Below are 15,233 nucleotides of genomic sequence, written 5' to 3'. Positions count from 1 at the left end.
ATCCAGTACATAAAAAAACCCAAAGACAAAAACCACATGATCATCTCATTAGATGCGGAGAAAGCATTTGACAAAATCCAACACCCATTCATGATAAAAGTCTTAGAAAGATCAGGAATTCAAGGCCCATACCTAAACATGATAAAAGCAATCTACAGCAAAACAGTAGCCAACATCAAAGTAAATGGTGAGAATCTGGAAACAATCCCACTAAAATCAGGGACTAGACAAGGCTTTTCACTCTCTCCCTACCTATTCAACATTGTACTTGAAGTCCTAGCCAGAGCAATTCAACAACAAAAGGACATCAAGGGGATACAAATTGGAAAGGAAGAAGTCAAAATATCACTTTTTGCAGATGATATGATAGTATATATAAGTGACCCTAGAAAATCCACCAGAGAACTCCTAAACCTGATAGACAGCTTCAATGAAGTAGCTAGATATAAAATTAAGGTGATTTCCACCAGAGGTTCTTTTATCCTTGACAAGAGTTTTTGCTATCCTAGGTTTTTTGTTATTACAGATGAATCTGCCGATTGCCCCGTCTAATTCGTTGAAAAATTGAGTTGGAATCACAACTCAATGGATCACATTGATCAAAAAAGTCAATGGCCTTTCTGTACACAAAGGATAAACAGGCTGAGAAAGCAATTAGGGAAACGACACCCTTCTCAATAGTCACAAATAATATAAAATACCTAGGTGTGACTAACTAAGGAAGTGAAAGATCTGTATGATAAGAATTTCAAGTCTCTGAAGAAAGAAATTAAAGAAGATCTCAGAAGATGGAAAGATCTCCCATGCTTATGGATTGGCATGATCAATATAGTAAAAATGTCTGTCTTCCAAAAGAAATCTACAGATTCGCTGCAATCCTCATCAAAATTCCAACTCAATTTTTCAACGAATTAGACAGGGCAATCGGCAGATTCATCTGTAATAACAAAAAACCTAGGATAGCAAAAACTCTTGTCAAGGATAAAAGAACCTCTGGTGGAATCACCTTGCCTGACCTAAAGCTCTACTACAGAGCAATTGTGATTAAAAAAATATATATATGTGGTACTGGTATAGCGACAGACAAGTAGACAAATGGGACAGAATTGAAGACGCAGAGATGAATCCACACACCTATGGTCACTTGATCTTTGACAAGGGAGCTAAAACCATCCAGTGGAAAAAAGACAGCATTTTCAACAAATGGTGCTGGCACAACTGGCGGTTATCATGTAGAAGAATGCGAATTGTTCCATTCCTATCTCCTTGTACTAAGGTCAAATCTAAGTGGATTAAGGAACTCCACATAAAACCAGAGACACTGAAACATATAGAGGAGAAAGTAGGGGAAAGCCTTGAAGATATGTATACAGGGGGAAAATTCCTGAATAGAATAGCAATGGCTTGTGCTGTAAGATTGAGAATCAATAAATGTGACCTCTTAAAGTTGCAAAGCTTCTGCAAGGCATAAGACACCGTCAACAAGACAAAAAGACCACCAACAGATTGGGAAAGGATCTTTACCTATCCTAAATCAGATAGGGGACTAATATCCAATATATATAAAGAACTCAAGAAGGTGGACTCCAGAAAATCAAATAACCCCATTAAAAATGGGGCTCAGAGCTGAACAAAGAATTCTCACCTGAGAAATACTGAATGGCAGAGAAACACCTGAAAAAATGTTCAACATCCTTAATCATCAGGGAAATGCAAACCACTCTGGAAATCATTCTGGCAGTTCCTCAGAAATTTGGATATAGTACTATCAGAGGTTCCCATAATACCTCTTCTGTGCATATATCCAGAAAATGTTCCAACCGGTAAGAAGGACACATGCTCCACTATGTTCATAGCAGCCTTATTTATAATAGCCAGAAGCTGGAAAGAACCCAGATGCCCCTCGACAGAGGAATGTATACAGAAAATGTGGTACATTTACACAATGGAGTACTACTCAGCTATTAAAAATAATGAGTTTATTAAATTCCTAGGCAAATGGATGGACCTGGAGGGCATCATCCTGAGTGAGGTAAACCAATCACAAAGGAGCTCACACAATATGTACTCAGTGATAAGTGGATATTAGCACAGAAACTTAGGATACCCAAGATATAAGATACAATTTGCTAAACACATGAAACTCAAGAAGAACGAAGACCAAAGTGTGGACACTTTGACCCTTCCTAGAAATCGGAACAAAACACCCATGGAAGGAGTTACAGAGACAAAGTTTGGAGCTGTGACTAAGGATGGACCATCTAGAGACTGCCATATCCGGGGATCCATCCCATAATCAGCTTCCAAACGCAGACACCATTGCATACACTAACAAGAATTTGCTGAAAGAACCCAGATATAGCTGTCTCTTGTGAGACTATGCCGGGGCCTAGCAAACACAGAACTGGATGATCACAGTCAGCTATTGGATGGATCACAGGGGCCCCAATGGAGAAGCTAGAGAAAGTACCCAAGGAGCTAAAGGGATCTGCAACCCTATAGGTGGGACAACATTATGAACTAACCAGTACCCCGGAGCTCTTGACTCTAGCTGCATATGTATCAAAAGATGGCCTAGTTGGCCATCACTGGAAAGAAGAGGCCCATTGGACTTGCAAACTTTATATGCCCCAATACAGGGGAACGCCATGGCCAAAAAGTGGGAGTGGGTGGTAGGGGAGTTGGGGGAGGGTATGGGGGACTTTTGGGATAGCATTGGAAATGTAAATGAGAAAAATACCTAATAAAAATATTTTAAAAAGAAAATTAAGGAAAAAATCACGGGAGCCAGTTTGATTAATTTGCTTCTCTAAAAGAAAAGTGTTGTTAGTTGTAAGTAAAGTTATAAGGTGGCCTAATGAGGTATATTGTTTAGATGTAAGGATGAGAGAGGTGTGGCAATACTTGGAAAGCCTCAAGGTCACATGCATTCTGGCCCTAAATGAACATGATTCATTTACTGTTTAAAAAAAAGAAAGAAAGAAAATAAGAAGATAGGATCATTATTTCAAAGATTTATTTTAGATTCATAGTTTGAGAAAACACAGTATGTTATAAATATGTATAATTCATATATGATATTAAAAATGTTTAAATGCAACACAATTATACTTGATACTTTATCTTTTTTTCATTCAATGTGTTGAAAATCTCCATTATATAGATTGTTAAACATTAATTTTAATATAAAGAATCTATGTGTTCAAGAACATGTGCAATATCTTTATTTTCTTATAATGACCAGATTTACTTTTCTTTGTTGTCCCCATTTTACTACCCATAGAGATTCATGCTATTTGTCTCTTTGTCTTGGTTCTTTTCTTTTTCATTTGTTTGTGTATTTAGAAAACAATCAGGAATATTGTTAGAGGAGTCAAACAGTTATTTCAAGAAACAGGGAACCTGGATTTGATGGTACACAGCATTAATGCCACTGCCCAAGAGGCAAAAGCAAATAGACCTCTAATTTCAAAGCCAGTTACTGTACATAGAGAGTTTCAGGACAGCCAGGGCTACACAAGAAACACATGTCTCAAGGAATGAAAGAAATAAGAAAGAAGCAGAGAGAGTGGAGATGAGATGTGTTACTGGGAATAGTAGTGTCTTCATTCCCAGCACTCAGGAGGAAGATGCACAAGGATCTCTGCTAGCCTCAACTACAAAGTAAGTTTTAGGACTGCTAAAGCTATGTGAGTTAGAGAAACTCTGTTTGAAATGAAAATAGAAAAACAGTGAAATTACATATGAAACAACCCCCACTCCACCCAACTCCCCATAGACTACTCTTTTTAAAGCTAAACAAAATGTTTTGGTTAGAGTTATTTTTTTTTTGGATGAAACACCATGAAAAAAAAAACTAACTAAGAAGGAAAAGATTATTTGTTCTCTTTATTATGATAACTATACCTTTGTGATGAAACACCCTGACCAAAAGCAAGATGGGGAGGAAAGGTTTTATTAGTTGAATATCTGCACAAAATAATCCATCATTCAAAGACATCTGGACAGAATATAAAACTAGGCCAAAATGTGGAGGCAGGAGATGATACAGAGGTCATACAGGGTTTCTACTTACTGGCTTGCCCATAATGTATTTCTCATCCTGCTTCCTTGTAGAGTTCATGAATACCAGCCTCAGAATGGCCTCACCCACAATGGGCTGAGCAATAACACTACAGGTTTTCCTACAACCCACTCTTATGTGAACATTTTTTCAACTGATGTTCTCACTTTCAGATGACTTTAGCATGCCTCAAGTTGATACAAAACATTGCAGCATATTTAGCTTACCCTTTTTCATTGCTATTCATTACTGGAGGAAATCAGGACAGGTAGTCAAGTATGCAGGACTCTACACACAGGAGCTGATCCACTGGCCATGGAGCAATGCTATTTATTGGTTTGCTCACTGTGGCTTGCTCAGTCTGCTTTCTTATGGAAACCAAGAACACAGTTGCAAAAGTGGCACCTCACCCACAATGGAATGGACCCTCCCACATCAATGAATGATTAAGAAAATAAACTACAATCCTGTCTATTCTCTGAACTTATTGAGGCTATTATGCCATAGAGTCTTCCTCCTCTATAATGACTCTAGGTTGTGTTAAGTTGACATAAAACTAAACATCACACCAAGAAATGTGACATAAAAGTTTCTACCCATGTTTTAAACAATATGAAAATAAAACCAAATACACTGAAAATTATAGAGAAAAAAGTTCAAGGAAAAGCCTTGAACACATGGGCACAGGGGAAATTTTCCTGAACAGAACATCAATGGCTTTTGCTCGAAGATCAAGAATCGACAAATATGACCTCATAAAATTGCAAAGCTTCTGTAAGGCAAAGGACACTGACAATAGGATAAAATGGCAACAAATAGATTGGGAAAAGATCTTTCCTGATTCTACAACCAAAAGAGGGCTAATTTCCAATATGTACAAAGAACTCAAGAAGTTAGACTTCATAGAATCAAATAACCCTATTTAAAAATGGGGTAAAGTGTTAAACAAAGAATTTTCAACTGAGGAATATTAAATGGCTAAAAAGCACCTAGAGAAATGTTCAACATCCTTAGTCATCAGGGAAATGCAAATCAAAACAACCCTGAGATTCTACCTCAAACCAGTCAGAATGGCTAAGATCAAAAACTCAAGTGAAGGCCGATGCTGACAAAGATGTGGAGAAAGAGGAACACCCCTACTTTGCTAGTGTGATTGCCAGCTGGTACAACCACTCTGGAAATCAGTTTGGCAGTTCCTCAGAAAATTTGTCATAGTACTACCTGAGCACCCAGCTATACCATTCCTGGTCATACACCCAGAAGATTCTTCAATATGTAATAAGGACACATGCTACACTATGTTCATAGCAGCCTTATTTATAATAGAGAGAAGCTGGAAAAAACACAGATGTTCTTCAACAGAGAAATGGATACAGAAAATGTGATACATTTCAACAATGGAGTATTAATCAGCTATTAAAAACGATGAATTCATGAAATTCTTAGGCAAATGGATGGAAACAGAAAATATTATCCTGAGTGAGGTAACCCAATCACAAAAGAACACACATGATAAGCACTCACTGATAAGGGGATATTAGCACAAAAGCTCCAAACATTCAGGATACAATTCACAGACCACATGAAGCTCAAGAAGGAAGACCAAAGTGTGTGTGCTTTGGTCCTTCCTAGAAGGAAAACAAAATACTCAGAGGAGCAAATATGGAGATAAAGTGTAGAACAGAGATAAAGTGTAGAGACGGCCCCACCTGGGGATTCATCCCATTTACAGTTACCAAACCCAGACACTACTGTGGTTGCTAAGAAGTGCACGCTGACAGGAGCTTAATATAGCTTAATATAGCTGTCTCCTGAAAGTCCCTGCCAGAGCCTTACAAATACATAGATGGATGCTCACAGCCAACCATTGGACTAAGTACAGGGTCCCCAATAGAAGACTTAAAGAAAGGACCTTAGGAGTTGAAGGGATTTGCAACCACAAAAGAACAACAATATCAACCATCCAGTCCCCCAGAACTCCCATGGACTAAGCCATCAACCAAAGAGTACACATGGATCCAGCTACATATTTAGCAGATGATGACCTTGATAGGCATCAATGGCAGAAGTCCTTGGTCCTAAAAATGCTCAATAGATGCCCCAGTGTAGGGGAATCAAGGGTGGAGAGATCAGAGTGTGTAGGTGAGTGGAAGAACACCCTCTTAGAAGCATGGGTGAGGAGGATGGAACAGAGGCATTCCAGGATGGAGGGAAATTGAGAAATGGGATAACTTTTGAAATGTAAATAAAGAAAATATCCAATAAAAAAAAGAAATTGGTGATAATAGCTTAATGAAGGTATATGCTAATGAATATTCAACATATTCTTAATAAGTAGTTATTTGCAAGATTCTTATTAGAATAATGATACTAACAGAACATGCAGAAAAATCTGCAGAAAAGGCCATAATTCTGAGAAATTTCCTGAATTTTTTCTAAGTGTTTACCACATCAGATAACTTACATTGAAAATTAGAAAATACTACATGGATTATTTGCTTATTCAAATAGAGTAGATAAAGTTGAAATATCAAACAGTTCAATAATTTCTTAATCTGCTAATTTAAAAGAACATTCACCTACAAAGTTCTAAATATTTTCTATATCTATTACTGTAATCATTATCTATTTCTGCAAGTGATAGTTTGAGGTAACTGATAGAAAAATCTCCACAGTGTTGACAATGACTACTATCAACATTCACCTAAGCAAAACATGATAAAAATCTCTTAAAACAGAGAGGGTGTTACACACGTGAAGTGCTGCTTGTGTTTGTGTTTCCAGCTATGCTGGAAATTACCTTTGTATATCAGAGCTTCTTTATTAATTTGTCCAGAGAAAAAGAAGCTAGAAAACACAGCCAAGTGCCAGTTAAAGAATAAAGTGTAGATGATGAAATACCACTTAATACAATAAAGTAGATACCCCAGTAGTACTCCTCAAAAAATGAACACAGCTACAATACATGATAGACTTCAATGAAAAGATTTTAGAGTATACTCAATGGCCATTGTGACTGTGTATGAAGGAAACATCACAGGGTTGCGATTCATGGAAATAGAGACCTCAATTAGAAGGCCACACGCAAAAGTTGAGAAATGTGCTCAGGATAAAGATATATTTAGGGGTAAAACTATTTTCACTGATAATACACAGAAGGATAAAATGGACAAAGCAATCTTAGATCACTTTTAGACACCAAAGCAATGTCTTAGAAAACTTGCAGCAGCTCCATTTTTCTATTCTTATACTGGGAGAAATATAACACAAATATAAGTGTATGCAGAAAAATATGTCTGTGAATTGTATAAGATTGATAATATTTTATAATGAAAATACATCTTTCCAGTAATAAACTTCATTGATTTTCCTTTTGGTTATATAAACTTAGACTATACAAATGAATGAGTTTTTACTTCTGAACATATTTCTTTTTCTACTGTCTTTGATTTTTTTACAAAACACCACACCAAGAATTTAACAATTACACAGCGATGTCACACTGAGCACAAATCACATTCATAAGTATGTTTTCGAGAAAAGCACAGGGCAGCTGGGGCGCAGGGTCGACTGACACTCGCCAGCTACCCACAACACCCGCCACAGGATCTTAAGACTTCTGGTGAGTGGAGCACAGCTTCTGCTCCAATCCAATTGCGCAGGACCTGAGACTGCATTAGTTAGGGAAGCAGAAACCGGCCTGAGTAGGGCCACAGGCCTCATCCGGCCAGATCAGCACCGGGGTAGCAGGAGCGCAGGGTTGCCTGACACCCGCCAGCTACCCACGACCCCCGCCGCAGGATTTTGGGACTGCTGGTGAGTGGAACACAGCTTCTGCTCCAATCTTTAAACAGTGACAATGATAAAAACTAACCCCAGAGATTACCAGATGGCGAAAGGTAAACGTAATAATCTTACTAACAGAAACCAAGACCACTCACCATCATCAGAACCCAGCACTCCCACTTCGCCCAGTCCAGGGCACCCCAACACACCGGAAAAGCTAGACACGGATTTAAAAGCATATCTCCTGATGATGATAGAGGACTTCAAGAAGGACTTTAATAACACACTTAAAGAAATGCAGGAGAACACTGCTAAACAGGCATAAGACAATAAAGAGGAAGCACAAAAATCCCTTAAAGAATTGCAGGAGAACACTGCTAAAGAGTTACAAATCCTTAAAGAAAAACAGGATAACATAATCAAACAGGTAGGAGTCCTTACAGAAAAACAGGAAAACACATCCAAACAGATGATGGAAATGAACAAAACCATACTAGACCTAAAAAGGGAAGTAGACACAATAAAGAAAACCCAAAAGGAGGCAACACTGGAGATAGAAACCCTAGGAAAGAAATCTGGAACCATAGATACGAGCATCAGCAACAGAATACAAGAGATGGAAGAGAGAATCTCAGGTGCAGAAGATTCCATAGAGAACATCGGCACAACAATCAAGGAAAATGTAAAATGCAAAAAGATCCTAACTCAAAACATCCAAGAAATACAGGACGCAATGAGAAGACCAAACCTACGGATAATAGGAGTGGATGAGAATGAAGATTTTCAACTCAAAGGACCAGCAAACATCTTCAAAAAAATTATAGAAGAAAACTTCCCAAATCTAAAGAAAGAGATGCCCATGAACATACAAGAAGCCTACAGAACTCCAAATAGACTGGACCAGAAAAGAAATACCTCCCGACACATAATAATCAGAACAACAAATGCTCTAAATAAAGATAGAATACTAAAAGCAGTAAGAGAAAAAGGCCAAGTAACATATAAAGGCAAGCCTATCAGAATTACACCAGATTTTTCACCAGAGACTATGAAGGCCAGAAGATCCTGGACGGATATTATACAGACACTAAAAGAACACAAATTCCAGCCCAGGCTACTATACCCAGCCAAACTCTCAATTAACATAGATGGAGAAACCAAAGTATTCCACGACAAAACCAAATTCACACATTATCTCTCCACGAATCCAGCCCTTCAAAGGATAATAACAGAAAAAAACCAATACAAGGACAGGAACCACGCCCTAGAAACAACAAGAAGGTAATCCCTCAACAAACCTAAAAGAAGACAGCCACAAGAAAAAAATGCCAACTTTAACAACAAAAATAACAGGAAACAACAATTACTTTTCCTTAATATCTCTTAATATCAATGGACTCAATTCCCCGATAAAAAGACATAGACTAACAAACTGGCTACACAAACAAGACCCAACATTTTGCTGCTTACAGGAAACTCATCTCAGAGAAAAGGATAGACACTACCTCAGAATGAAAGGCTGGAAAACAATTTTCCAAGCAAATGGCATGAAGAAACAAGCTGGAGTAGCCATTCTAATATCTGATAAGATTGACTTCCAACCCAAAGTCATTAAAAAAGACAGGGAGGGACACTTCATACTCATCAAAGGTAAAATCCTCCAAGAGGAACTATCAATCCTGAATATCTATGCTCCAAATACAAAGGCAGCCACATTCATTAAAGAAACTTTAGTAAATCTCAAAGCACACATTGCACCTCATACAATAATAGTGGGAGACTTCAACACACCACTTTCACCAATGGACGGATCATGGAAACAGAAACTAAACAGGGACACAGTGAAACTAACAGAAATTATGAATCAAATGGATCTGGCAGATATCTACAGAACATTCTATCCTAAAACAAAAGGATATACCTTCTTCTCAGCACCTCATGGTACCTTCTCCAAAATTGACCACATAATTGGTCACAAAGCAGGCCTCAACAGATACAAAAATATTGAAATGGTCCCATGCATCCTATCAGATCACCATGGACTAAGGCTGATCTTCAATAACAAAATAAATAATAGAAAGCCAACCTTCACGTGGAAACTGAACAACACTCTTCTCAATGATACCTTGGTCAAGGAAGGAATAAAGAAAGAAATTAAGGACTTTTTAGAGTTCAATGAAAATGAAGCCACAACATACCCAAACTTATGGGACGCAATGAAAGCATTTCTAAGAGGAAAACTCATAGCTCTGAGTGCCTCCAAAAGGAAACTAGAGAGAGCACACATTAGCAGCTTGACAACACACCTAAAAGCACTAGAACAAAAGGAAGCAAATTCACCCAAGAGGAGTAGACGGCAGGAAATAATCAAACTCAGGGGTGAAATCAACCAACTGGAAACAAGAAAAACTATTCAAAGAATCAACCAATCAAGGAGCTGGTTCTTTGAGAAAATCAACAAGATAGATAAACCCTTAGCCAGACTCACTAGAGGGCACAGGGAAAGCATCCTAATTAACAAAATCAGAAATGAAAAAGGAGACATAACAACAGATCCTGAAGACATCCAAAACACTATCAGATCCTTCTACAAAGGCTATACTCAACAAAACTGGAGAACCTGGATGAAATGGAGAAGTTCCTAGACAGATACCAGATACCAAAGTTGAATCAAGATCAGGTTAATGATCTAAACAGCCCTATATCCCCCAAAGAAATAAAGCAGTTATTAATAGTCTCCCAACTAAAAAAAGCCCAGGACCAGATGGGTTTAGTGCAGAGTTCTATCAGACCTTCAAAGAAGATCTAATCCCAGTTCTTCACAAACTATTCCACAAAATAGAAACAGAAGGTACTCTACCCAACTCATTCTATGAAGCCACAATTACTCTGATACCTAAACCACAAAAAGACCCAACAAAGATAGAAAACTTCAGACCAATATCCCTTATGAATATTGATGCAAAAATCCTCAATAAAGTTCTTGCTAACCGAATCCAAGAACACATCAAAAAAATCATCCATCCTGACCAAGTAGGTTTCATCCCAGGAATGCAGGGATGGTTCAATATACGGAAATCCATCAACGTAATCCAGTATATAAACAAACTCAAAGACGAAAACCACATGGTCATCTCGTTAGATGCGGAAAAAGCATTTGACAAGATCCAACACCCATTCCTGATAAAAGTCTTGCAAAGATCAGGAATTCAAGGCCCATACCTAAACATGATAAAAGCAATCTACAGCAAACCAGTAGCCAACATCAAAGTAAATGGTGAGAAGCTTGAAGCAATCCCTCTAAAATCAGGGACTAGACAAGGCTGTCCACTTTCTCCATACCTATTCAACATTGTACTTGAAGTCCTAGCCAGAGCAATTCGACAACAAAAGGAGATCAAAGGGATACAAATTGGAAAAGATGAAGTCAAAATATCACTCTTTGCAGATGATATGATAGTATATATAAGTGACCCTAAAAATTCCACCAGAGAACTCCTAAGCCTGATAAACAGCTTCGGTGAAGTAGCTGGATATAAAATTAACTCAAACAAATCAATGGCCTTTCTCTACACAAAGAATAAACAGGCTGAGAAAGAAATTAGGGAAACAACACCCTTCTCAATAGTCACAAATACTATAAAATATCTTGGCGTGACTCTAACTAAGGAAGTGAAAGATCTGTATAATAAAAACTTCAAGTCTCTGAAGAAAGAAATTCTAGAAGATCTCAGAAGATGGAAAGATCTCCCATGCTCATGGATTGGCAGGATCAACATTGTAAAAATGGCTATCTTGCCAAAAGCAATCTACAGATTCAATGCAATCCCCATCAAAATTCCAAATCAATTCTTCAACGAATTAGAAAGTGCAATCTGCAAATTCATCTGGAATAACAAAAAACCTAGGATAGCAAAAACTCTTCTCAAGGATAAAAGAACCTCTGGTGGAATCACCATGCCGGACCTAAAGCTCTACTACAGAGCAATTGTGATTAAAAACTGCATGGTACTGGTATAGTGACAGACAAATAGACCAATGGAATAGAATTGAAGACCCAGAAATGAACCCACACACCTACGGTCACTTGATCTTCGACAAGGGAGCTAAAAACATCCAGTGGAAGAAAGACAGCATTTTCAACAAATGGTGCTGGCACAACTGGTTGTTAACATGTAGAAGAATGCTAATCGATCCATTTCTATCTCCTTGTACTAAGGTCAAGTCTAAGTGGATCAAGGAACTTCACATAAAACCAGAGACACTGAAACTTATAGAGGAGATAGTGGGGAAAAGCCTTGAAGATATGGGCACAGGGGAAAAATTCCTGAATAGAACAGTAATGGCTTGTGCTGTAAGATCGAGAATTGACAAGTGGGACCTCATGAAACTACAAAGCTTCTGCAAGGCTAAAGCCACCATCAATAAGACAAAAAAACCACCAACAGATTGGGAAAGGATCTTCACCTATCCTAAATCAGGTAAGGGACTAATATCCAATATATATAAAGAACTCAAGAAGGTGGACTCCAGAAAGTCAAATAACCCCATTAAAAAATGGGGCTCAGAACTGAACAAAGAATTCTCACCTGAGGAATACCGAATGGCAGTGAAACACCTGAAAAAATGTTCAACATCCTTAATCATCAGGGAAATGCAAATCAAAACAACCCTGAGATTCCACCTCACACCAGTCAGAATGGCTAAGATCAAAAATTCAGGTGACAGCAGATGCTGGCGAGGATGTGGAGAAAGAGGAACACTCCTCCATTGTTGGTGGGATTGCAAGCTTGTACAACCACTCTGGAAATCAGTCTGGCGGTTCCTCAGAAAATTGGACATAGTACTACCGGAGGATCCAGCAATACCTCTCCTGGGCATATATCCAGAAGATGTCCCAACCGGTAAAAAGGACACATGCTCCACTATGTTCATAGCAGCCCTATTTATAATAGCCAGAAGCTGGAAAGAACCCAGATGTCCCTCAACAGAGGAATGGATACAGAAATTATGGTACATTTACACAATGGAGTACTACTCAGCTATTAAAAAGAATGAATTTATGAAATTCCTAGCCAAATGGATGGACCTGGAGGGCATCATCTTGAGTGAAGTAACACAATCACAAAAGAACTCACACAATATGTATTCACTGATAAGTGGATATTAGCCCAAAACTTAGGATACCCAAGATATAAGATACAATTTGATAAACGCATGAAACTCAAGAAGAATGAAGACCAAAGTGTGGACACTGTGCCCCTTCTTAGAATTGGGAACAAAACACCCAGGGAAGGAGTTACAGAGACAAAGTTCGTAGCTGTGATGAAAGGATGGACCATTTAGAGACTGCCGTATCCAGAGATCCATCCCATAATCAGCTTCTAAACGCTGACACCATTGCATACACTAGCAAGATTTTGCTGAAAGGACCCAAATATAGCTGTCTCTTGTGAGACGATGCCGGGGCCTAGCAAACACAGGAGTGGATGCTCACAGTCAGCTATTGGATGTATCACAGGGCTCCCAATGGAGAAGCTAGAGAAAGTACCCAAGGAGCTAAAGGGATCTGCAACCCTATTGTTGGAACAACATGATGTACTAACCAGAACCCCGGAGCTCTTGTCTCTAGCTGCATATGTATCGAAAGATGGCCTAGTCGGCCATCAATGGAAAGAGAGGCCCATTGGACTTGCAAACTTTATATGCCCCAATATAGGGGAATGCCAGGGCCAAAAGAATGGGAATGGGTGGGTACGGAAGTGGGGGGCGCTATGGGGGACTTTTGGAATAGCATTGGATATGTAATTGAGGAAAATATGTAATAAAAATATTAAAAATCAAAAAAAAATGTGTGGCTGTGTAGTGAATAAGTGAATCTCAGCTTTATCATTGTTTACCAGCTGGTTAATGTTAAGGTCACATCTCCAATAGGTGAGAAAAGAAAAAAAAAATAAGTATGTTTTCTTTCTTTCTCCTTATCCATTTTCTTGCTACTGATTTTTTCATATGTTCACTGATATTAACAAGATCTATTTTTCTACTTCATAGACTTTTAACATTTATCCATAAAGATCCATAGAGAATCCGGATATATAATTTGAATAAGCACACTCTATCTCTTCTATAAAGAGAAAGAACTTAAGTCTTGTCATTACTTTCCTATGAAATCAGACTTCTCTGATGCTGTTTCTTAATATTTCAAATGTAAGAAAAGTGTTAAAAATGCCCTTATGTGGCCATGCTCCAAGATAGTGTATTTTGGGAGCACATACACATAAAGCAGGAAAAGCACTAGAAACATATGGGAAGCAGATAAAAATTTACATCGGTCTGAAAATTAAAAAGTTTAGGACAAAAAAAATAATTAAATGAAAAAAGAAAGAAAGAAAAATAGAAAAAGACATGTCTAGATGAGAAAGTGCTCACAAATTTAAATAGTGACAGTCCTCTTCTAAAATCACCTGTGTATAAAATAGTCAGTACTTGTCACTCTAGCAACATTCTAGGCACTCAGGTGTCTTTTCACTCAGTTACATCATCTCTTCCCTCAAGGATATATCTGAACTTCAAGAAAACCCAGTTCAAGGTAGTACTTAGATTAATTTATCTATGGATATCTCTGAAATCATAACACTGAAAATATTCAAATTATCTGGTGATCCATACAGGACAAAGGATCGTGGATACTGGATAACAATAGGGAAAGCAATATGAATAATATCAAAATTATCACGTTTCCTTTTAAAGAGGAAACAAAGTACACAAGAAAATATGCTTGAAGGAATTTTTGAATTGAAAAGAAGGATTTTGAAAATCTAAAGGAAGTTTTATACCCTATATCGACAAAGTCATAAGAATTCTGAATTCTTAGAATGAATGATTGTACTTACTGTATATAATTGTCTCGGAAATTGTATGGTATAGAATCATAAGGAATTTTCTTGCCTGTGTACGTAATAAAAAGAGGGAAAAATGCACCAACTGTCACATCTCCTTTGTGGTAAAAAAAATCATCCATTGTTACATAGCAGTCATCGTCAGTAAAGTTGCACACAAAAATGGGAATATACAGGAGCCCAAAGGTAAAAATCCAGAACATCCTACTAACATATATATCTTCCCATCCAAAAGACTGATGGAAACATATACAATGATGCCCAATAGGTATATATTTAGACCACCTGTTTGTGAACCTTTTATGCTTCTGACAGTTAATGAGTGCAGCTGTCACATTATTCACCCACAAGTTCTTCAGGATACTTCCTCCACTGTCAATGAGAGTTGTGGAACTCTTTCTTCCCTCAGGTTCTGCATCTGAGGCCCTCTGTTCTACTTAAAAACAAGTCAGAAAATATGTTTTGAATCTTCTCTAGCCAGAGGC

General features: G+C 37.9%; 1 protein-coding gene across 1 annotated transcript in view; it reads right to left on the bottom strand.

Moving 5' to 3' along the window:
• LOC110287703 (vomeronasal type-2 receptor 116-like) overlaps positions 1–14,951 on the bottom strand; it is a 102,883-nt gene extending 87,932 nt beyond the window's left edge. The window contains 1 exon segment of the mRNA XM_085841839.1: positions 14,743–14,951. Within this exon segment, the coding sequence (XP_085697965.1) occupies positions 14,743–14,951 (209 nt within the window).
• Positions 14,952–15,233: the final 282 nt, after the last annotated feature.

Source organism: Mus caroli, unplaced genomic scaffold, assembly GCF_978045245.1.
Source record: "Mus caroli unplaced genomic scaffold, Mus_caroli_1 scaffold_8, whole genome shotgun sequence".
In the NCBI taxonomy this organism is placed as follows: domain Eukaryota; kingdom Metazoa; phylum Chordata; class Mammalia; order Rodentia; family Muridae; genus Mus; species Mus caroli.
Note: the sequence above shows the minus strand (reverse complement) of the source record. Positions and strands in the feature narration are given on the sequence as shown.